Source organism: Vidua macroura, chromosome 9 (genome assembly GCF_024509145.1).
Source record: "Vidua macroura isolate BioBank_ID:100142 chromosome 9, ASM2450914v1, whole genome shotgun sequence".
NCBI classification, from domain to species: domain Eukaryota; kingdom Metazoa; phylum Chordata; class Aves; order Passeriformes; family Viduidae; genus Vidua; species Vidua macroura.
In genome coordinates, this window is record NC_071579.1 from 3,558,465 (window position 1) to 3,581,693 (window position 23,229).

A 23,229-nucleotide genomic window follows, 5' to 3' on the forward strand; every position below is an offset into this window, starting at 1 on the left:
TCTAATCTGCCAGACTTCTTGTTCCACACCCTTATTCATGAGGATGAACATTCAGGTAAATAACTCAGTGAATCCTTAATTTAGGTGCTTCTTCCACAATATCTACACATGCAAACCCCACGAGATGCCCAGGTGTGTGCACAGAGCCCCAGCCCTGCTGCAGAGCCCTGCTCCTGGGTGCCCTTGCCTTGGTACACCTCACCCCCCTGCACTCCAGCACATCAATCATTTCCTTCCTGTTCAGGCCAGCATTTCCACCGGCCCAAAATGCTGATGCTGAAGGATGCTCAGGAGCTGAACCCGCAGCTGCTGGCAGGAGAATTTATTTCATTCTGTGCTAGATCTTGCTTTTATTTTCATTTTAGCAGAGCCCAAGGCTGCTGTATCAATCAGAAAAAGTCTGACAGTGCCAAATTCTGTCCTCACCTGCATCTAGCCTGCTCCTCACAGGTTTCAAGCTCTCTAGTTGCCTTGTGCACTCAACATTAGGGTTTCTGGGCTGAAAATGGGGGATTAACACATGGAAAGGTCCTCAGGAGTCAGCCAGAGTGTGTTTTTGCATCTCTGGTTGGGGGGTGAGTGTATGCAATAGGTTAGTGTCTCAGCACAATCCTGTGATACCCTCACCCCTCACTGGACCTTCATCCCTCTCATCCCCACCCAGGAGCATATGGCCACAGCCTCCCAAGCCTGCCTGCTCACTGGGGACAGCTCAGGAGAGCTAATGCACAGCTTCCCCCTGCACAGCGCATTTTCCATGCCAGATGTGCATTAATTAGCCATTGTACCCCTCGGTGGGCTCGCTTTGGCCTGCACAAACACTGAAAAACGAGCTCAGCCACCCAAGGAACATTCAGCAGGAGCTGCCCAGCAGCCCCAACATCTCCCTTGTCTGAGGGATGTCCCCATGCTGCAACCCAGGGATCACACATAGCCAGGCACCAGTGTCACAGGAAGGTCTCTGTGTGGCTGCACTCCCCGCCCCCCCCAAGTCTGATGTGTTTGGGGGACTGCAGAGACCCTCCATGCCAGTGGGTGGGGGAGAGATGTGCCATGGCACCTGCACACCCACTGAATGGGCAGCTGGTTGCTTTCCCCCAGGAGCTGGTGAAGGGAGGGTGCATTGCCCAAAAGAGAATCTTTCTCCATCACTACAGCTATCTAGGAACTCCAGCCCGGGTGTCAAGGACCAGGGCTGTCCACACTGCACAGGGCAGACAGGGCTGCCCATCCATCTGTGCTGGAGGAGAGACAGAATGAGCCTTGGCTAATATCATTAGCCAAGTGTTGTGCTTTCTCCTTCCCAAAGATAAACATCGTGAAAGCTCAGGCTTGAGTATTTTACATCCAGAGCTGCAATGATGTTCCCCCGGGTGGGGGTTTACAGCTTTGGGCTGTGATTAGGCAGCAGGGTAGTATTAACCCCTCGCACTCCCAGAGCATCAGCCTGGGAGCAAGAGGTGCTTCCCTTCTTCAGGTGGCTCAGTCTTCCCCTCCCACGGGTATGGGAAGAAGCTCGAAAGTCCAGGGGGATCAAGGAACAGGATTTAAAGCTGTGGAGGGTAAATGTGGGTAGCCCATGGGGTTACCTGTGTGCTCCTACATCCTGCCAGGGTGCACTTTACCTTACCTTGAGATAGTTCAGATGTGGGGAAAATATCCCATATTACATTTTGGACTGTTCAGTCTGAAACTAGAATGCTTGCCCTGAGCTGAGTAAACACATCCCTCCAGGTTCATCCTCCCCAGGAGACAGAGAGTGAGCCACACAAAGGGAACAGGCTCCCTCACATGGAGTCTGGGCAAGTTTGGGCTGAAAAAGCAGGAAGGGACAGCACCACCAGCTGCATCCACTGGGACAGCTACAAGAATGATGGTGCCCGTAGAAAACTAGGATAAATTTAAAAAACTGTTGATTTTCACCCTCCTTGCCCAGCACATGTGAGGAGGTAGGGTTTTTCCCAGCCAACACAGGGATCCCATGGGGAAAGTGCTGATGCCCTTTCCATCATTAGTGGATACGGCTCTGGCATGAGAAACAGCTTTCCTTTTGCCCACCCACAAACATGAAGCCTAAATATTTGATGGATCTGAACCGCTTTTCCTGGCTCCAGGAAGGAAATGCCCCACCTTGTGAGCAACCTAGGGCTCTCCAGGAAAGAGGTTTTACCCTGCTCCAGTGGTCCCCTGGGTAGGGGAGATGGGCTGCAGGGATGTGATACTCTCATGAGAGCCAGGGATTTCCTCGGTGCATCGATTGCTGAAGGGTCTCTGAGCCTGCCAAGCCACAGCCCTGCTTGTCTTGGCAGGGGCCCATCAATCACTGTGGGCACAGCCAGAGCACTGGGTTGGTAGGGAAAACATGCCCAGTGGGATTTGTGGTTCACGTGGCTCCAAGCAGGGCCAGCAGCAGGCACAGGGAAAGGCCCAGCCCAGCCCCAAAGGGGGAGTTTGGGTGATGCTTAGCGGAGTAGGAAGCACAGACAGAGCAAAAAATTAACTCCTTGCAGCCATGTGTGACCTTACCACACATACACCAACCACCCCTCCAGGCTCATGGAAGCACAAGCTCTGTGGTTTGGCTGGAACATCCTCCCAGGGATCACCCACTGGCCATCCATGTGACAGGGCAGCACGGGGCAAAGCCACAGGGAAGAAGTCAGGTTCATGTACTGGCAAGCTTCAGGAGCCATCAGCGAGGAGCAAGGGGTGCAGTGGTTTTACCCCAACCCCAACCAGCACCCCTAAGCCCCAGCACAGGGTAGGGCTAAGACCTCCACTGGAAGATTTTCTCCCCTCTTTCTTTAGGGAGCAGAGTCCTCTCCAACCTTCCTGGCTGCACAGGAGCCTTCCAAAGTCACACTCTGGCCATAATCAAGACAGCAGTGCCTGCCCAAACCCTGGCACTGGCTGCTCCTAGCCGTGGGCTGACAAGCCTGGCTCTACTCTTCTTCAGCATAGGTGAGAGGGAGATGAGGGAAGATTGAGCCATTACCCCAGTGACCACCCAGACAGCCCCCAGGAGCCTGTATGGCTCTGGCTCTCTGCATTCCCACCTTCCCTGCCCTTCCTCATGTTCTGGTCCTATGTCAGCTCCTTTTGGGGTAACTGCAAGCACATGGGCAGACAGAGCTTCAAAACTGCTGAGAACAAGCCCAGGAGAGCAATGATGAGCCAGGCTGGTCCTAGGACAGCCTCCTGCAGCATTGGAAATCGAGAGAGCTACTCATGGAGCATCGGTGGCCAGGACAGAGATGAGCGACAGCACCTTCCCCTCGCACTGCCGAACTGTTCAGCCCGATTTGTGATGCCGGGAAGGACGCTTAGCCCCAGTTCCTGGCCCATCAGCTTCCCCTGCTCCGCCGCATGCCCGCATGCGGCAGCAGGGGAGGGATGCCCGGCTCTGCACGCAGCCCGGCCACGGCCACACGTGTGCGGCGGCGGCAGCGGGGGGAGGTCGGCCCCCGGTCACCCAAATGCAGCTGGAGCAGCGCGTGGGCTGAGTATGCAGCGCCAGAAGGGTTCCGAGCACCTTCAGTGCCTGGGGAGTGGCTCTCGCCGCCATCCCAGCTCCTCTCTGTCCCGCTCCCAAAGTGGCCAGGCCACCAAAACGAGCTGGTCTCACACTTCTTGCAGCCCCTTCCTATGCCTGGAAGTGCTGGGGAGAGCAGTGGGGGCAGCCACGGCCCCTAAAGCATCCCTGCCTCCCCAGCCCCTGCTCGCTCCAGCGTAGCCCAGACTTGTCCTCATTTCAGGTTGGGCAAACGGCGGCCCAGCCCCAGAGGTAGCGAGATGATGCCAAATCTCCTAATGAAGCTTGACAGCAGTGGGATTAAAAGCACAAGTGAGATCGCAACCCCTCTGCAATCAGCTTCTGCCCTGGAAGAGTTGAATCAGAAAAGAAGACTCCTGGCAGCAGGGAGGGGATGAGGAGCCCGCTCACACAGGGTGAGGGCAGCAGGGGCCAGGGGGAACCTCGTCCATCCCAAGCCCTCTTCACTTGCCCTGCCAACTCATTGTCAGTAGAAAGGAGCCAATCTTCCCTCCTGCAGCAGCACCAGGAAGGAGTTTCACCAGCAGCAGTCCCAATTCAAAGTGGTCCTAAACTTTGGATGTAGAACAGGCCACACCATCTGCCCCCCTTCTTTTTGCTGCCTGCAAGGTCAAAGCATTCCACAAGGAGCTCCCTCCTTTCTCCCTCTCCTTTGAATGCTGTGCTTGGAGTGGTGCCACTGACACTGGAAACAACACCTGAGCAGCTGGGTCCAAGATAGAGAGAAAATAGGAGACCTCACCTGGATGCAAGGGGTGCTCAGGAGGACAACTACAGCCCTGTTTCTGTGGGACAGGGTGTGCATCAATCCTTGCAGCCAGCACCAAGCCCCAGAGGACAGCACTGGTCCAACCAAAATGCAGCACTGACCCATTTCCCACCGAGGGATGCTCCAGCAGAATTGCTTTCCCATGTTTCCTTCACATTCCTTCCCACCAGCAGGAATCCCTTGGCATTTCCCCTGAAGCCACCCAAAGGGGCCTTTGCAGAGATGCACTGGTGGCCAGCTTGCATGAGCCATCCCAGGGATGTGTTCCAAAAGGCCAGCAAGGCACAAGCACCGTCCCCATCTCTGCGCATCCGAAATCCAGCAGCCAGAGGCTGCTCTCCTGCCTGGCAGTCATTTTGTCAAAATGCAAGGCAAAACCAGGGCCTTTTGCTGCAAGAAAAAAGGAGCCACTCCAGGGACTGGCAGGAAGACCTGATGGGTCTTGGCACAATGCTTAGGTTGAAAAGTTCCAGCTCCAGACCTTATTTTGCAGTGACCTGTACCAAGATTTGGCTTTTCCCTTTTTCTTGCCAAATGGAAAGAAAAAGAAAGCCTTCCAGGTCAGAGGAAATAAAAGCATTTACTTGTGGGTCAAGTGAAACAATCTGATGCAGGGTTGAATGCACTTTTATCCTCCCCAAACAAGGAAAAGATTCAATTTCCATCTCAAAAAACCCCATCTAAAAATAAAGTCACAAACACTTTTAGGGTCAGAAGCACTCAGTTTTAGTTTTCAAGCCCAAATGATTTTCTCAACTGAACCCCACGTTGCAAAGCATGGCTTGACTCAAAAGTGCAGAGGGGTGGGGAGGGATGCACTGAGGCATCGATTTGGAAAATGTCACCCTCACTGAAGTGACATAGCCACAGCGACCACTGCAGGGCCAGCCCAGGACCACCCGTGTCCCTGGAGGGCAGCCTGGGAACCCCGAGCTCCGCTCCTGCCTGGCTGCAGTGCCGGGAGGGAGGGAGGGAGGAACAGAGGTGTTTGGCCACCTCTGCTGCACTTTGCTCATCCAAAGCGAGCTGTCACTTCCCATCCTCCTCGCCAGGCAAATCCTTCCTGACATCCTGTTTAAAACTCAAAGTACCCAATTACCACTGTGGCCAGGCAGCCAGGAGAAACTCTTCCATAAACACACCTCCAAAACAAAATCCCTGCCTGAAGTACCGCTCCTGACCCTTCCCAGAGCCACCCGTGTGCCAGGGCTACCCGAGTCCTTCTTGAGGTGGTCCAGGTGTGGCTCTGCTCTCACGTGTGTGGCCCCAGCCACAGGAACACCACGTTTCCAGTTCCTGCTTCCCACCTGCCCAGCAGGGGAAGAGCCACCTAGTCCATGGCTCCATCCACCTGCCAGGGCTGACCCCAGACACTCCCATCCCCGAGTCCACTAGCAAATCCCCGGAGCACACATCTTGCTGGTGTTTGGCTTAACCCCAGCTTTTAGGGAGACCTGCAGAGCTACGTTGCCTTTCAATTTTTAATTTCCTCTAAACATTTTGATCCTCTCCCCAGGGACTCCGAGTCGATCACCTCTGCTGGCAGCACAGCTATGGGGAAGGGGGAAACCAGGGGCAAAGGAGGGGAAAGCAGGCCCATCCCAAGCTCCTTTGGAGGAGCAAGACCCCTTTACATGCACACCCTGGGATGAGGGACATCCACACCAGGCTCCCCAGTGCCCCATGGAGGTGCTCCACAAGGAGGAAGAAGGGGGATGACTCCAGATCCCTCCAGGAGGGACATGACACCTACAGGGACAGGGCTGTTGCAGAGCAGAGCACCCTCGTTCTTCCATCAGACACCTCTGTGGGTCTGGGTTCCCCAAAAATTGTCAAGGTTGATCCCAGTGCCAGGCACAGCTACCCCTCCTTCCACACCACCTGGCACACAGCAGTGCCCAAGAGCAAGGATATGAATACAGCATCACTTTCCAGTCCCTGAGGCATCTTTGCCTTTTTTCCACTGCCTTAGGCAACAAATGTACAAACAGGGACCTGCTGGGCATGAGGAATGTGAGCTGAACTGCTCTGGGAAGGGAGATGCCATCACAGAGCTGGGAAGAGCAGCTCAGATCACACGGAGCAGGGAGCAGCTCCAGGTGTGTTTTCTGTCCCTCCGGTGCTGGGGTGGGGGTGGGGTGGGGGGGTCCAGGCTCAGGGTTAAGGTTCAGTTCTTCACCTTTTATCTTGACTGAAAGTGCATGGAAAACTAACCAAGCACTAGCAGACACACGTGAATGGCAAAACCTCAAAGAAAAAAGAAATCCTGATCAGCATGAGAAAACGTACATGGAATACCAGCAAGGCCCTGTAGCCCACCTTCAACGGGTAGCCAGGGTGCAAAAAGAGTGATGTGCCCAGAATATGCTCCCTCCATACTCAAACTGGCAGGTTTGGGAGTTCCCGTATCACAGGGATACTGTTTAACACTTGCTGGCTCCCTCCCACAAATTTGCTGCTACCTTTCTGCACCCGTGTAAGCTCCCAGTATCCACACAGCACCTTGCAGACCCTATAGCATCTCCCCAGTCTCAATTTCCTGAGACAGCAGTGGGACCCATCCCCAAAGCTCCCAGTTGCATGCCCAGGCAGTCTGTGGGCCTGCCGCACCCCAGTCAGGGAGCAGGATAGAGTCAGCTCCTGCTGGGCACGGGGACCTGACCACTGAGCGGGATGTTCTTCAGCTGCTCACCTCCCTTGCCCTCCCAGGCTCCCGGAGTTTGACGCTGCAGGGAGCTGAGCTGCTGAGCGCTGGCCTCGGCTGCCACCTAGCAGTGACCCAGCAGCAGCAGGGACACACTGACAGCTCTTCCAAGTTCGGGCCCCTGCTGCAACCCAGCCTCGGATTTTAGCTTTTATATTTTTCACATTCTGTGCTGCTTTAGTGTGTGGGTCTGAGCTTCATATGAGGGGATGGTGAGCTCTCTTCACAGAGCAGGGAGACAAAACAATTCCTTCTCTAGCTGGAGACCCAAGGACAAAAGATCCAGATCTCAGGCCCAAGAACATAAACAACGTGGTCTGAAGAGAGAAAAACAAGAAAGATGGAACTTCATGGGCTAAAGCTGGAATTGGACAATTAGCTCAAATATGCAAATGGACCAGAACTTATAAAAGTGAGAGACCCCATGACCAACTGTGTATTTTTGTGGCCATTTGGGTTGTGCTGCCCAAGGTGGATCCATTGAGGTCTCTTAATAAATCCCTACCTTATTGTTTAGCTCCATCTAGTCTCTGTTCTAGGTCAGCCTTCACAACGCGTAACAGGGAGGTGGCAGGTTGGCTCTGGGAGACATCCTGCACCATTTGGCCACTGCCTTTAGGGGGCATCAGCCCACTGAGGGCCACAGGCCCCTGACCACCAACACCGGCCCTTTTCCCTGTGAAACAAAACTCACCACCCCAGTTTGCTGATGTCAGTTTGCAGGAGGCACTTGGCACTGCCAGGGCAGCCCAAGTAAAAAGAGGATCTGAGGATCTTCTAAGAACACCTCACCGTGGCCCCCAGATGTCACGTCACTGAAACCAAAAGGGGGTTCTGCAGCAGAGGGTGAGCTCTGAGCAAGCTCAGTGATTGATGAATGACAAAAATGTGCAGTGAGTGCCCCAACCCAAATGTGGCAGCAGAGAAGCCAGGAAACCTCTGAAGCTCCCCACAGGGTTGGATAGCCCCCGCTCCTCAGCTTTCTCCTTCCATCTCTTTCATTAGCTTTCCCAGCAGCTGCTTTGTAACCAGCCCCAGATTTTTGGTTTTTAGCTGTTTCACATCCCAAACCCCACTTAAATGCTGAAATTAAAAAAAAAAAAAAAAAAAAAAAAAAAAAGTGAAAGAATAATACAATGGTGGTTTGGGTTGGAAGAGAGCTTTAAAGATCAACTAGTCCAATCCACAAATGTCTTATGCTGGGCATTTACCCATTCCAGTATTACTGCTAGTATAATTCAGCTTTTCTTGGTGGTCTGCAGAGGAAGATACCTCTGGTATGGTTGCAGGTGGGCACAGAATGGCCTTTGAAGCCCCTGAAGATGTGAGGAACACTCCAGGTACCAGAAAAGCAGCTGGATGGCAGCATTCCTAACCAGGGCATTTCTGTTTTCACAGCTTTTCTCTGCATTAACACCCATTAGGGTCACTTGCCACAGGCAAGGAGCTACATAAACACGGTCAAGCTGCAGGCTCTTTCTCACTGGATTCCTTACAGATTTTATTCCGTATCTTTAAGATGAGATTCCTGACACTTTGTACACGCGACATCCAACAAATCACAGCCTCTTCTTCTTGGGGAAGGAGGTTTCTTTGGCTCTCCTCACAGCAAGGAGTGTGTAGAGCATCCACTGTATTAAAAACCAAAATTACCTCCCCACACAATGTCAAAACAGCTCATGCACTGAAGGAAGGAGGGATGGGCAGCCAATTTCCCTCTCTTAAACTTAAAGGATACATAACGCAATGTGACACTTGAATGTTCTCCTGAACCATTATATTAAAGAGCAGTAACTCAGTATGCCACCGGTACAACAAAACCAAACTACTCTCCTGAAAGTAAAACTAACATTTGTCACACATGCTGGGCACACCTGAGATATCACACTCCAGGCTTTTTCAAGGGATTAAACATTTCTGAACAAAAAAAAACCAACAGCAGGGTCATACAGAGAGCCTGTGCTGCTCCAGTCTTCCTTGGCAGCAGCTCCAGCTTCTCCCCTCCTATCACACCTTCCTTCTCAGGCTGGGCAGCCACTGGAAGAAGGCATGTGAAGTGGCCAATCATGCAGCTGCCAACACTGCAGAGGAGGGCAGGAGGGACACAGTTCCTGAGGTGGCCCTTGGTCACAAAAGCCAGAGCATGGCAGAGGCCAACCACGAGACTCCTGGGAAGGTGTTGGTCTTCATGTTTCCTTCATCTGCATAAAGGAACACAGAAAAGAAAGATCAAATCTACACAAGCAAATCCAAGAGCTCCAGTTTAGACTGAAATCCCTTTTGCCTGGACCTGACCAGGTCATGGAAAGACTTGCTACTGCACACCTGTTTGATGAGTCTGACATGGTATAATGCAAAGACCCCTGTCCCTCTCCTCCTGCTGCTCCATCTCCACTTCCCCAGAGGTGGGAAATCAGATGTGAATTCAGTAGGTTTTGTCTAGGGAACTCTAGAGAGAAAAGTTCCAAGGCATAAACAGCCATTGCCTTTGGCAAGTCACTTAATCCACCTTGTAAATGGAGCAACTCTTGTATGGGTGTTGTAAATTCTTCCATCATTTGGAAGACGGAAGACAAGCACCCCACACAGGGAACTCACAGGGTTTACAAAATGCTTTAGTTCCCTATGGTTGAGAGACTGGGAAGTTCAGTATGAAATGAACACTGAAGTGGAGAAAAAATACTTCTGCATGCAAGCAGCAGAAAGTCTAGAAAAGAGAACAAAACCCAACAAGGAGAGAACTAACCCTCAATTCATTTTGTTCCCATTCAACAACTAGAAATCCATTTTGCTGCACAAAGGTCAACCCGATACATTGCATCCAGCTATTTATTATTGTGACATCTCCAGCCCACAGAAACACCAACATTTCCATCTGTTCCAGCAGCACCAGCCTTAGGATACCCAAGAGGGGCTGCAAAACTCACAGCACAGTAACAGGCTGCTCAACTTTCTGCCAGCCAAGTTGGACTGATTAATCTGTTCATACTGTCAAGGAGGCAGAGCATGAATGGTGCTGCCATGAGTCCAACAGTGGGATGTACAGCTTCATAAAGTTGGGCCCTGCTGGAAAAACTTTTTATTTGATCTGGGTCATCTTGTCTGATTTCTGCTGGTTGCCTGGAGTAAATAAAGGAGGTGTAAAGGTCTTCACTGACTTGACTAAGACAGCAGGCACTGAGGACTCTCCAAGAGAATGAGATGGCTGCTAATGAAGGAAAAAAAAAATAAAAATTGAGAGGGTGCAATTAGTGCACATTCAGCTCATTAGCTGCCCTGATCTTAATTATCTCTCAAAATTTACAAAGAAGTGGAAAGTCAGCAAATGGATAATTAAAAAACCAGATCACACAACATACAACAATAATCCCCCAGTCCCCCGGGCCAAAGGGCAACTTTTTCTCCACAGCAAGCTGGAAGGAGCAATAGATTATTACAATACACAAGGCACCCTATCTTAGCAAAGAATTAACAGCTGTCTCATCTCTCAGCAGCCCCACGCAGAATCAATGATGGCAATGACAGAGGGAGTTTCTGCAAGGAGGCAGGAGCTGAGTCAGAGGAAGCCCCTCTGCATTTTTGCTTAAGAATTCAAATTAAATTTCCATTTCAGGGATGTTCACTCATGTCTCAGCCAGAGACGAGAGCTGATGTTTGTATTTTTTAACTCGGTATGGAGGAGAAAACTAGTGAAATGACAGACAAGCAGCAATTCAACCACAGCTGTTCAAAAACTGGGTACTTGCTCTCTAGGCTGCTTCAGTTGTCAGGGCACTAGGGGACTGTGAGGCACTCCTGCAGCAGCAAGTATGGCTGGGCAGCAGGAATTCAGTGCTGACAGGATGCCAAGACAGACATCACTGGAGTCCAATTAGCCAACTACTCAGCTGGATACCAGCAGCCCACTGAACACCCCTGCCTAACATGCAGGAAAAAATCTGAGTGTTAGGACAAGGCTAAAAGATTATTTTTATCTCTTCTTGCCACCCACACCGTTCTCACTGAGGGACAGGATGCATTTGCATTCCACTAGTCTTCAAATCATCACCTATATCTGACATTTATGAATCTTGCTTTAGTCAACTAGGTAAGGAACTCTCCAGATTCCTGCATTTGAAACACAAACTCAAGATTTCCACTCTTCCCCCCATTACCTTCTTCCAAACACATACAATAAGATGATGGTTTGTGTCTTTCAGTTCATTTGATAAATTGACAGAGCAAGGACATTAATATCCAAGACACACAGCTTACAAAGAGTTTCTCTAGAACAGCAACCTAAGTTGGCTAGAAAAAAAAACTAGAGGAAATTACTACTTTACAGTTACTAGCATTAGACTTGCTTTTACTCTTCTTTCAGAGCAGTGTCAGAAACAGCCCCAGAGCAGGCCGACTGCTGAACACTTCAGCATTGGCTTGGCATTGACATTGGCTTGAAAGGTGCTTTGCTCCCTGTAGTAAAACGTCTCATGAAAAATCCTACAATTTAAATAACCAGAAAAGGGGAGAGAATCACCTGTAGACAAGTGCTCCTGGTGTTTCTAACGGTAGTACCCTAGACTGCACTCAAGACCTGGGGTTTCCTCCCTGCTTAAGATCTCTGTTCAGCAGTTGATCAAACTGTTAAATAGACAAGGGCTTCTCTTTGAACACGCTCTGAAACCCTAGATGTAAAACATTCACATATGCTTTACATTCACCCTTATTTTGTTAACAAACCTGTGGTTGTACAGAACCTTATCCCCAAAAACAACCAGAACTGCAAATCACTTCCTTTCAGGTCAGTTTAGGATGAGCAAGACCCTTTACTGCAAATATTTACCACTAGCACTTGTGGTCTTTCCCTGCATTTACAGACTAGTACCCTGAATTATTACACTTCCTTTGCCAAACCCCAGAGATCTAAGAGGAAAACACACACTTCCTGGCTCCCAGGGGTGCAAAACCATGGAAGTGCCAAGTCAAACTGATCACAACAATCTGGCACTGCTCTGAGTTCTCAGAGTCCACTCTCAAACTGAAAAATTATGGTGCACACATGGGAGGTTACAGAGAGCACAAAGACTCTCTGAAGTCTGCAAAGGGATCACAGAACAGGCAGCTAGAAAGGTATTTATGGTCTATATAAATAATAGTTTTCATATTTTGTTTCTGCTTGCTTTTTATAAAAGCAGAAAACCAACTCCACAGAAAACTTCCACTGGACTAAAACAAGACACATCTGCTGAGCCCTGGAGCTGATTTCATGGAATGACAGCTGTGCCAAACTCTCACCTGGTCACACCTCAGCCCCATTCAGCTTCAAGGTTGCTGTTCCACTGTCTGCATCTCGAGATTCCTGCTGCAAGCGAAGGTCTGGCTCCACCACTTCAGCATTTCCCTGCTTTCCACTGGGCTGAACATACAAGGCTGAAGGATTCAGTTCCTCAAATTCCTAGAACAAATAAAAACCATGCCAGAACAGTAAAAAACCTCTACATTGTAACTACCACAGAGAATAAAAGGATGCAGCAAATCTCTAACAGGTCAGCAAATGGATGAAGGTGCACAACACCCAAGAGTTAGCTCCAAATTCTTGCACAAATGGCCATATTAAGAAAATCAACTCCTCTTCTGCCAGCAGCAAAATTTCTCAGCAGTGCCCCTCTCCCCCAGAATTGGGCCCACACATACAAAGATACCATCACAGGATCTAATCCTGCCAAAACATGCATTCTGCATCTGCTGAATAAAACAAATAGAAGAACTTCAGGCTGTAAAACTCAGCTTTCTGCTGAAATATAAAATCATGGCAGTACCTTTCCAAGGGCTTGCATAATCCACACTGGAACTGAGCTGAGACACACAAACAATGCCACAGGTAAGCCTAAAGCACAAATGATCTGGCTTACAATTGGTGTGACAATAGGCAATTACCATGGTTATGCCATCCAGCACTGGCAAAATATGACAGTTTGTAAACCAAAACCATTTCCATAGCAACTTTTAATCCATTGCTAGAAGACAGGCTGAAAACAGTTTGTTCTACTAAACAGAACATCTCTGCTGTACCATCAGATTCCACCTTAACCAAAAAGCAAGCTCTCTACACAGAGAGAGCTTAGACATTCGGGGATGCAGTCACAAAATGAAAAGCTACAGGAAAGCAGGGAATACCAGTTTTGGTCTTCACAAAACCACTTGCTTCAAGGTAAGAATCTTTCCAGTTACAGGCACCCAAGCAGGGATCTTTCCCTTCTCCTTCCTCCCTCCTGACCTGGGAAGGGATGTTTTCTCCACAGATATCAGCATATCCCATGTCCCTCAAGACAGAGTGGAAGTAGACATCCTCCTTGGTGGATGTGTCACATAGGAAGAGATTCAGAACACCATCCACGTATTCATCCACGATGCCCACAAGTTCCTTGAAGCGACAGAGATGCTTGAACAGGAGAATTGCTGCACTGGACCACGTACCCTGAAGAGGAGACAATGTAAAGTTACCATAAACAGACCAATATCCACCACCTGAGACTTTTCCTTGTGGCGGGCACTTGTCAAAAGCCAAATGAGCTAGGCCAGGCTAGTGACAAATACAGGAAAGTCAGGCAGACAAGCTTCCCAGCATGAAACTAAACCTAACTACCCCAAAGCCTGCAATTCTTATTACACTGGGAATGCCCTTTCACCCTAACTACCTACTTCCAAACATAGTTCCATGGCATTCACCAGTGATTTTATCCCAATTGCCTAAAATACAGCTGTTTGTTGGGGTTTCTTTTTTAATTCCTGGAATCACAAGACTTCACAAACATGAAAAGTATCAAAAGTTATTAAGATGCTGCTAAGCCTTACCACAAAGAAAACTGTGATTAATCCTCAAAACCCAGGGGAAATAATTTTTAAAAGCAACATCTTTAAAGACACACAGGCAACAACTCTGCTCCCATGCTTTCCTTCAGAGATTGTACTTCTCAGGCTTCTTGACCAAGAAGTTTCCCATCACAGAGAAAATTTCTTATGACCTCTATAACTCTGCTGTGCTAACTGCATCAAGCCAACTCACTTAAAGCTCTGTTACAGAGTAAGTTTTTAAAACAGAGGGTTGGAGCTACCAAGGCTTCAAAAAGACCTTGGGGGACTACTGGCAGGGAAAGGAACAAGTTTGCTGAGCTGCTTAACAGGAGCCACCTGTTTCTGCAAGAATATAAGCAAGAATGCTCTGATGGCAAGGAAAGCACTGAAAGGGTGATTGTTTGTAGAGCAGACACTCACCCAGCACACTCTGCTGAATGTAACAGCACTAATTCTGCTGTAAAAATCAACAGGACCTGACTTCATCCAAATGTTTGCCCTTGGCAGGAGAAATAGACAGCCTCTACTTGATAACTCCTCTACATATGTCAATAAACAAAACTGCATGTGGACACCTACCTCCACAGGTTTTACCCATGCCAAGGAACAGGGGATGGCCTGAGCAGGGAGCTTCAAGTAGTGCCACCTAAAATACAAAGCAAAACCATTACAGCAAAAGCAGGGATAAATCAGCAGAAGAGCAGAACATCCTCCCCTTATGGGTTTTACTACCAGTTTAGGAATGCAGAAGCATACATTGGATTGTGTACTCATGACTAAAACCCAACAGCAACTTCAGAAAACACTCCATATCCAGATAATAGCCACAGCAAAGCCAGCAGTAACAACTGGTCTCTTATGCATTCCCTGGCCCAAGCATCTTCCCATCAAAACCCCTTGTGGAAACAAAGTTACAGAGAGCCATGACTTTTGAACCAAAGAATGCCAACAGCCAGGCAAGAGGAGAGGTAAACTGGGGGACAAATATGGAAAATGTGCTGAACTGCAGAAAAAAGTACCTCTGACATTGCAAACAAGTGCTACTTGGGGGATGTGCCTTCAGGATAATGTGTATAACCATTCATGCAACCCAGGAAGGAGCATTACGGAGCTTGCCCCAAGGTGACAGACAGCAGCAAGAGGACAGACTGAAGAGTGAAGGCAGACACAGGATTTAGCAGTGTACCCCAGGGGCCAGTGCTGGGTCTAGTATTGCTCAATGTCTTCATTATCAACCTGGGGGATGGGGGAGAGTCTACCCTCAGTCTGCTGATGACACAAAACTGGCAGGAGAGGCTGATGCCCTAGAGGGTCAGGTTGCCGCCCAGATAGATCTTGACAGGATAGAGAAATGTACAGACAGGAACCTCACAAAGTTCAACAAAGTCCTGCACTTGGGGAAGAACAACACCATGCATCAGCACAGTGTGGACCAACTGGAAAGTGACATTTTTGCCAGGAGAGTGACCAAGCACTGGAATGGGTTGCCCAGAGAGGTCATTGAGTCTTCATGCTTGGAAACATTCAAAAACCATCTCAGCATGGTGCTAGGCAGCCTGTTCTAGACAGCCCCACTTCAGCAGGGAGCTTGGACAGAATGACCTCCAGAAGCCTAATCCAACCTCAAGCTGTTCTGTGGTTCTGCTGCCAATGTGTAATTCACTTACTTGAGGAATCTCAGCCAAGACTTCTGGACAATCTGGAGGTGTCCATAGTCTGCACAGAATACCTCTACCTCCTGGTCATTGATCACACGGTGGATGATGACACGGTACCACCACTTGGAGACCATGACACAGCAGAGCTGTCCAGGCCGCACTGCAGACTCAGGCATGATGTATTTATCAGAAGCAACTTTATGTGAGTAAACGTGTCTGTAAAAGATCACAGTGAGAAACCAGCCTTAGGAGGATGCAGGAGATGAACAAGGAGAAATATATGGGGCATCAAAAGAATCCTGACTTTAAAGTCCTCGTGACATGAATTTTCAGGAGTTGTTTTAATAGACCTTTTATATCTCTGTTCTGCCACACTTAAAACTGAAATGGGAATCAAATTGTAACCCCAAACTTTCAACATTTGAACAATACTCTTGGGGTCCAACAAAAAGTTAATTAATAGGGATTAATCAGGGGCTAAACATAGTCATCCTAATAATTACTTTTTTACCATTACCTTGACATATCAGCATTTCTCATGAACCAGGTTTTGCAGTGCTGGCCCAGGTGCAGTGTTGGAGGTGGACGTAAAAGCCTTAACTGAGCACATTAGCAACAGCTGCACAGACAAGACACAGGAACCCTCCAAGCTCTTTTCCATAACCCTTCCAGGCTTACAAAGTTCAGACTGCTAGGACACAGACAAACCACAGGAACTGCTGGTGACCACACTTTCTACTTGTTAGTTCAAAGGAATGGACATTTTGAGTAGTGTTGCAGGGCAGCACCAGCATCTCTGTACCAAGTCATGAAGCCAGCAGTGACCATCAGCAAGAGCTGGGTGCCCTGTTCCCTCAGCACAAACACCCACTGCACTGCCACAGCATGCTCCCACCTCATCTCAAACATCAGATCCTGCAGTTTATAGGATGCTTCCGTGCTGCAGATGTGGATGTAGAACTGGCTAGGAGAGATGACGCATTCCACAATCACTCCCACCAAGCACCTTCTCTTCAGAGGTGGCAAACTGCAAAGGCTTCTGTCCTGAACAGCATCTGGAGGGATTTCTGGAGTCGCTGGAAACTGCTCAAAACCTTGATGCTACAAGGGGATAAGTGGGAGGTGGCACTCAGATGTCTCCTCATGCACGGAACACACATAATTGGCCTTTGCATTAATTTAAAAACTAGTTCTGCTTTCCTGGGGACTTGTGAATTACTGAATATCAGAGAGTCCCAACAGATTGGGTAAACTTGGATGAAAACTTTCCCTGTGATAGAAAAAATCATTTTCACACTCTTTCCTTCTTCCCTCCAGTGTTAAGAGGGGTGCAACAAAAATACCTTGCTCGTATTCCTGCAAGGAATTGAAGTCAGGTCACATATTTAGATGAAAATAGTGAATGAATACTGCCTAAAAAGCAGAACAAAATCAAGCCCCAAACGCAACCCATCTCTTTTCTGGATTTTTCTGAAAAGGTATTATTTCTATATTCCATGACCATTAAAAATTACATGATTGAACCAGCAAAACTATCTGAAAATTACTCTGAAGTGACAGAAGACATGAATGCATCCCACTTTCACACTAGAGCTACTTCCCAAAGATAAAACCTGTCAAAATCTACAATTCAGAAATTCTTTTCTCACTTCAGACAAATTTGTACAAGTGAACTGTTCACACAGCTTTCAATTTTTCATTATTCTAACTGCTGAAAACATTATTTCACTTGAAGTAGTATAGATGGGAGCCTTAATCCAACATCAGCTACTTTCACTGCCTCAAGAGCTTTCTTTTGTGCCAGCAGACAGCACTTCTCCAATGACTGAAATCAAAAACACTTCAATTTTATTCATTGTGAACACAGTACAAATTATCACTGCATCATATATCACAGGCAAGATGTGGGCAATTCATATTCCAGCACACTCCCTGTTGCTTATTTCTAAATTCAACTGCAAACAATGGGGTTTTGCAATAGTGGCTCTCTTAATCACTTTGTAAAGGTGCAGATGATAGAACATTCTGAGTTAGAAAGCACCCACAAAAATCATCAAAGTCCAGCTCCTAGAGCTGCAAAGGACCACCCCAAAAATCCCACCATGTGCCTGAGGGGATTGCCCAAATATTTCTTGAATTCTGGCAGGCTTGGTGCTGTGACCACTTTCCTGGTCTCTCCTTCTGCAGACTGAGTAAAGCCTAATGCCCTTCAATTTTTTGGAGTTAGAAATTTTGACTAAAACATTTGAATTATACAGTGAGTTAACATTTTTGAGTCTAGGAGCAACTGAGGGAATTCTGGCCTGAGCAGCAGCATCACCTCTAAAAACTCCTTACAATGTCACAAATTTCCTCTGTGTAGTCCCTGTGAATGGTGGCATTTCTAAGGGACAATTTTGCTCTGATAAAGCTCTTCAGATCAGACTTGTGTTAAGGGCATACATGAGCTTTATATGCTAGCTCACATATTGTTAGTGACAAGAGACACTTCTTTGAAAGACATAGGGGATGTGCACTTGAAAAGAAGCTCACAAAATGCAACAAAGCTATAAAAAGATAAAGCAAGAGTTCACAGTGTAAAATCAGGCTTTATAAGAGGTATGACTTGCAAGAGAGGTTGACTACTTTCCCCAAGCTGGACTGGCAGCTGCCAAGAGGGGTGTGGGTGATACTTCTCCTTCTGTCATGGCAGCAAGAAAAAGCTCCTGAGAGAAGCAGCTCTGTCTTCTTTATCCTTCTTGGAGCTGAGCAGATAGACTGAGCCCTTGTGCCCCACCTGACCCTGAAAACACTTCCAGGATACCTGGCAGCAGGGCAGGGATCAGGTTGCATCTTTCCCCTCAACCCTGCAGCATCCTGATGAACAAATGTCCATTGCACACCCAAACAAACACATTCTAAACTGCTACCCTCCTCTTTAGAGCTTTTTTAAAACAAAACAGCAAACCTTGTGTTTCATGACAAACAGGAGTTGTACAAACATCTCCCAAGTCTTTTTTTTTTGCCAGGATCTTTAAATGGGTTCATGACAAACAGGAGTTGTACAAACATCTCCCAAGTCTTTTTTTTTTGCCAGGATCTTTAAATGGGTTCCTTCTGCAATACCTAGGAACAAAAATCTGGGGCTCCCTAGACCATATCCCCTCTTTCATTGCCTTCACACAGACTTGTGGTTTGACCCAGGGAAATTCCCTGTGGACCTTATCACACCAAACTAAAATTTCTTTAAAGGATCAGAACAGGCTGCCAAAAATCTCTCAAGTGCTACAATCTTATCAGGTATTACACAAAGTTCAACTCATAGTTCCAGGCTTCCAAGGTCATTAGTACACAAAACACCAAAGTCAGGAAGAACCCTTGGGATTCTTTCCCTACTTCTAAGCTCCAATTGTACAGCTGAGTATAGCCACAACACAAGCTTGGCGGAGGAAATAACTCTAAGCAGGAGGATTTTCCTGAGAAAAAGAAGGTCTAAAGATGCTCAAAAGAAAAAAAAATAAAGGAGGGACAAACAAATTCTGCCAAAAAGATTTGTCAGTTCAAAGTCTCTGCACTGCTATTCTCCAGCCCCTTCTAAAACCACACTGCTAAACAAAACAAAATAATGATCATTTCCTACCAAATAGCAGACTTGAGACTGCAGGAATCAAGGTCACTGAGGAACATTCCCCAGCTCTGTCCAACTGGTTGACACTGAAGCCCTGTCAACAGCAGCAGGGGAAATTTCACACAACTGGTCTCACAACAAAATTATCAAAGTCCAGTTACAAGTAACTCTACCAAAAGGTATCACCACGCTTGTAAGTGAGCCAGATGACACTCAACTGGCCTGGGATGATCTGATAGACCTGAAGACCAGAAGGAGACCAGAAAAAGACTGACTTTGCATGGCACATAAAGCTATCCATCAGGTCACTATGAGTCTGCTTGCCTCCAGAGACATCTAAAACAGGTACAAAAGTGTTAGGAAGCAGCAGTGCCTCAACAATGCAATCTCAACAGAAACGACGATAGTAAAAAGAGTATCACCCCTTGAAATCGACACAGAAAATCTAAAGATCATTTGTCCAGCCACTTACCGGTTTGAGGTGATCACCCAAATCTACTGCTTGTGTTTGCACTGGTTCCGAATCCATCAGAACTGCTGCCTGGTAGCACCTCTTTGTCTCACAGGTGGGTTCCAAAGGAGGCATCTCAGCTGCAGATGCTGCTGCAAAGACCATAATTTGGCCGTTATTCTTTGTTGGACTGATACAGTGTTGCACATTAAGCAGAAAGGGAAAACAAAAATATGGAAGTCTGAAAGCATTGGTGCTGTTTTCCTCAATACTTGTAGCATTCACAGCCACCACATTAATGAGTATTTACTGTGTCAGTAAGTTAAAACAAAACAAGAACCACTTGCTCTTGTAAGCAAGCTGAAGGTTAAAATCAATTGCTAGAATAATGTTAAAATGTATTTTCTCTGGAAAAGCTGTGAATTTGGCAGGAACTGTATGTGATTATCCACCCTGTCCAATAGGTTTTATGGGAATGATGAAGGCATCTGCAGTCCTGTCTTGTAGAACAATGTAGCCATGCCTTTCAGGCCAGTGTTAAATCTTCAGTCTCAAAAAGTGTATGGCAAAAGCTTTACCAGCCTGCAGAGCAGACATAGAGAAGATTAATCAGTTTTTTTCACTTATTACCAGGAATGACTAGAAATTCTAGTCCTGCACACACATTCAGTAAGTCCATACTCTGAATGGGCTAATCAGACCTTCTTTCACCTCACACCACAGAACAGTGGCAAAAACCCTCCCGTTAAATTCTCTGCTACAAGACAACTGTATCGTGACAGCTGCTCCTGCAGCACTCAACAACCCTTCTGTGCCAAACCCCAGTGGAATCAGGACTTCTACAGCAACTGGAAATGCAGCAACAGAAACTTGAAAGGCAGTTGCTTGGCCACAGAGCTTGTAAGAGCTAAGTGCTTTCAGTTAAACACACCACCTCACCTTGCAGCATCTCTTCTTCCTGAGCCTCACCTTGAGGCTCCTCTTCCTCCTCAGCTTCATTTTGAGGCATCTCTTCTTCCTCAGCCTCACCTTGAAATGCCTCTCGCTCTTCTATCTTGCTTGCCAAGTACTTCCTCAGGACCAGCAAGGAACCTGCCTTTGTCTGCTCAACAACAATGGAATCAGACATGCTCCTGAGAACTTCAAACATGGACAAAAATCCGTACTGCCTGTACTGGAACGCCCGGCCAAAGCGTCTGAGGAAGGCCTTGTCCAAGTCTGCCAGCAGGAGCGGTGAGGAGCTCAGCAGGTCCTGCAGCTCAGCCTTCACCATTGTTGGCAGAACAGAAGTCCCAGCACTCAGAGTTTGGAAATTCTGTGGATTCTTAGAGTTCTTAGTGGGAAAAGTAGCATTTGCCTTTGTAGCAGTTTTCTTTGATGCCTTACGTGTCTTTACTTTCTGGTTGGCAACCAGTTTGGCAATCCCTTTGGTGGAGTCATCTGCAATGGCTGCAACGGAAAAAAATAAAACACACAACCAGAACAATGAACCATTAAAAGCTCTACACTGGCAAAGCTCCTCTTTCGTTCCTTTTTTTCTTCTTTTCCACATCCCCTCCAGAAGCACTTGTCTCCTTCAAAAGCAATCACACTAAACCATGGCTGATTTCCAGCAACCTCGCCCTTTGCAAACTGGACTGAACTATTTTTGAAAGCCAGCAACCAGTTTGCACCCTCATCCCTAGGAACTGAGACCAGGCAGGAAGGCAGGTCAGATTCTTGGATGCAGGATCACAAACAAAAACCAAGCTGCTGAGAGTTTTGCTGGGAAAGCAGAATCACAGCAAACTGTCACTACAGAGCACCCCCTGCCCAGCAAAGGTCTCCCTGGAGAACAGCCCAGGTCTTTGCCAAGCTTCTAAACAACTTTTTCTTGTGTTACTGTAGCACTCAAAAAGCCCCCAGCCATTTCACCCTTCCCAATCAACTCTTTGCAACTGCCATTTGTTGTCACAACTCTTCCCCAAAGAAAAAGAAAATGAAAAAGGTTCTTTGATACAGGCTAAGCTTCCTATAGGGTCAGGTACAGAAAGCTTCACGCCTTCTCTCAAGAGGCCCCATCCCTGGTTTTGGCTCCTGCTGTAGTCTGCATTTACAGGAAAAGTGATACCAGTTCTAGTGTATACATAAGGAATTGTTATGTTAGTTTCTAAACCAAGTGCAGAGTGAAAAAGTGTACAAAAATAACTAGAAACATGGATGACTTTTTTAGGCGGGAAAGAGCACAAAAGCGTTAAAAGACAGATCAAAATACAAGAAGAAATATCAAAGACAAAAAATTAACCAGAGTTGTAAGAGAAACAGATTAAAAGATATGTGACATACAGTTCTGCACACGCCAACATTGCTTCACTCCACTATGAGGTTCCAAACAACTCCTCCACCCATCTGGAAACAAAACCTCACCTTTCAGTATTAAAGCACCATCCTTAAGAGAACAGATTTGGACAACTTCAGGCATTTGTGTCACCAGCTCCAAGGTGGACTGGAAGCCCAGGTCACTCAGAGGGAGAGGTTTGCAGACCATGGCCATGTACTGCTCCTCCAGCTGCTCTGGCGTCAAGCCCGCTTTGGCAGCTATCAGCATGGCCCTCACTTCCTTCTTCAGCACCTCCATAAGCTGCACCTGCTTCGACGCCTCTGTACTAAAGGGGAACACAAGCAAGCAGATGACAACTTGCACCACAGCTGCTCATAATCAGCCGAATTTCAGCTTTTTCCCCACTTAGCACCTGAAAGCTGGCAGCAGGCTCACGAACAACCCCTTCATTCACTTGCCAGCAGCCCTGGAATTTAATGCACCCTTGAACCTCTGCCAGTGCAGACACCCTGCGCGTCCATACTGCTGCCCAAGGACACCCAACCCACCGCCGGCGTCAGTGCTACTCGCAGAAACCCCTGTGACCCCAACCCCTCAGCCTCGCAGGGTGCCTGTCCCCCACGAACACCCCCGTTCCCTCAGCCCCACGCCGGGACACTCCCCCCACACGTACGGCGCCATCGCTCCAGCCTCCCCGCGCGCCTGCGCGGCGCCTTTCCCGCCTTTGCGGGGCGCGAGGGCGGGGTGGGGCCGCTCTTCCCCCCTTCCCCCTGGCCACGGCCGCCGTTGCTGCGCCTCTGAGGGGGAGCGGTCGACACCGCCCTCAGCGCTGAGGTGGGATGGACTTTCCGCTGCCTCGGGGCAGGGAAGGATCCGGTCGGGAGATGCTGCCCCTGCCGTCTTTTTCAAAAAAACAAAAAAAACAAAAAAACAACAACAAAAAAAAAAAAAACCCCAAAAACCCCCCACCAAACCAAAAACGATTGGAGAAGATCTCGGAGATGACGGAGATGATCGAGTCCCACCCGAGACCCAACACCACGACGTCAGCCAGACCAGAGAATCGAGTGCTATGTCCAGACTTTCCTTAAACACTTTCAGGTGATGTCCCCACCTCCCTGGGCAGCCTGTTCCAAAGTCTAACCACTCCTTACCGTGAAGAAATTTTTCCATAGTCCAACTCAAACCTCTCCTGGTGCAGCTGGAGACTGTGTCCTCTTGTCCTATCTCTGGCTGCCTGGGTGAAAAGCCTGACCCCCACCTGGGTACACCCTGCCGTGGTTGTGGCTGTAGAGGGTTGTAATGTCTCCCCTGAGCCTCCCTTTTCTCGACT

General features: G+C 48.1%; 1 protein-coding gene across 6 annotated transcripts; it reads right to left on the reverse strand.

The window, feature by feature from the left end:
- Positions 1-8,502: 8,502 nt before the first annotated feature.
- Positions 8,503-22,581, reverse strand: TDRD5 (tudor domain containing 5). Of its 6 annotated transcripts, none has more exons than XR_008438335.1 (11): positions 22,570-22,581; positions 21,983-22,221; positions 20,516-21,025; positions 19,598-19,728; positions 16,414-16,619; positions 15,528-15,734; positions 14,440-14,506; positions 13,283-13,483; positions 12,301-12,460; positions 11,543-11,690; positions 10,076-10,231 (listed from the first exon to the last, which is right to left on the reverse strand). XR_008438335.1 is itself a non-coding variant. In XM_053985045.1 (10 exons), exons 1-9 carry the CDS (start codon positions 22,575-22,577, stop codon positions 12,305-12,307), a joined length of 1,722 nt encoding a protein of 573 aa, XP_053841020.1. In that variant the 5' UTR covers positions 22,578-22,581; the 3' UTR covers positions 8,503-9,227; positions 12,301-12,304. The 6 variants fall into 6 exon arrangements, 4 of the variants coding, with proteins under 4 accessions (XP_053841020.1, XP_053841017.1, XP_053841019.1 ...); XR_008438334.1 differs by having other exon boundaries at positions 10,076-10,234; XM_053985045.1 differs by lacking the exons at positions 10,076-10,231; positions 11,543-11,690 and adding an exon at positions 8,503-9,227 and having other exon boundaries at positions 19,598-19,725.
- Positions 22,582-23,229: the final 648 nt, after the last annotated feature.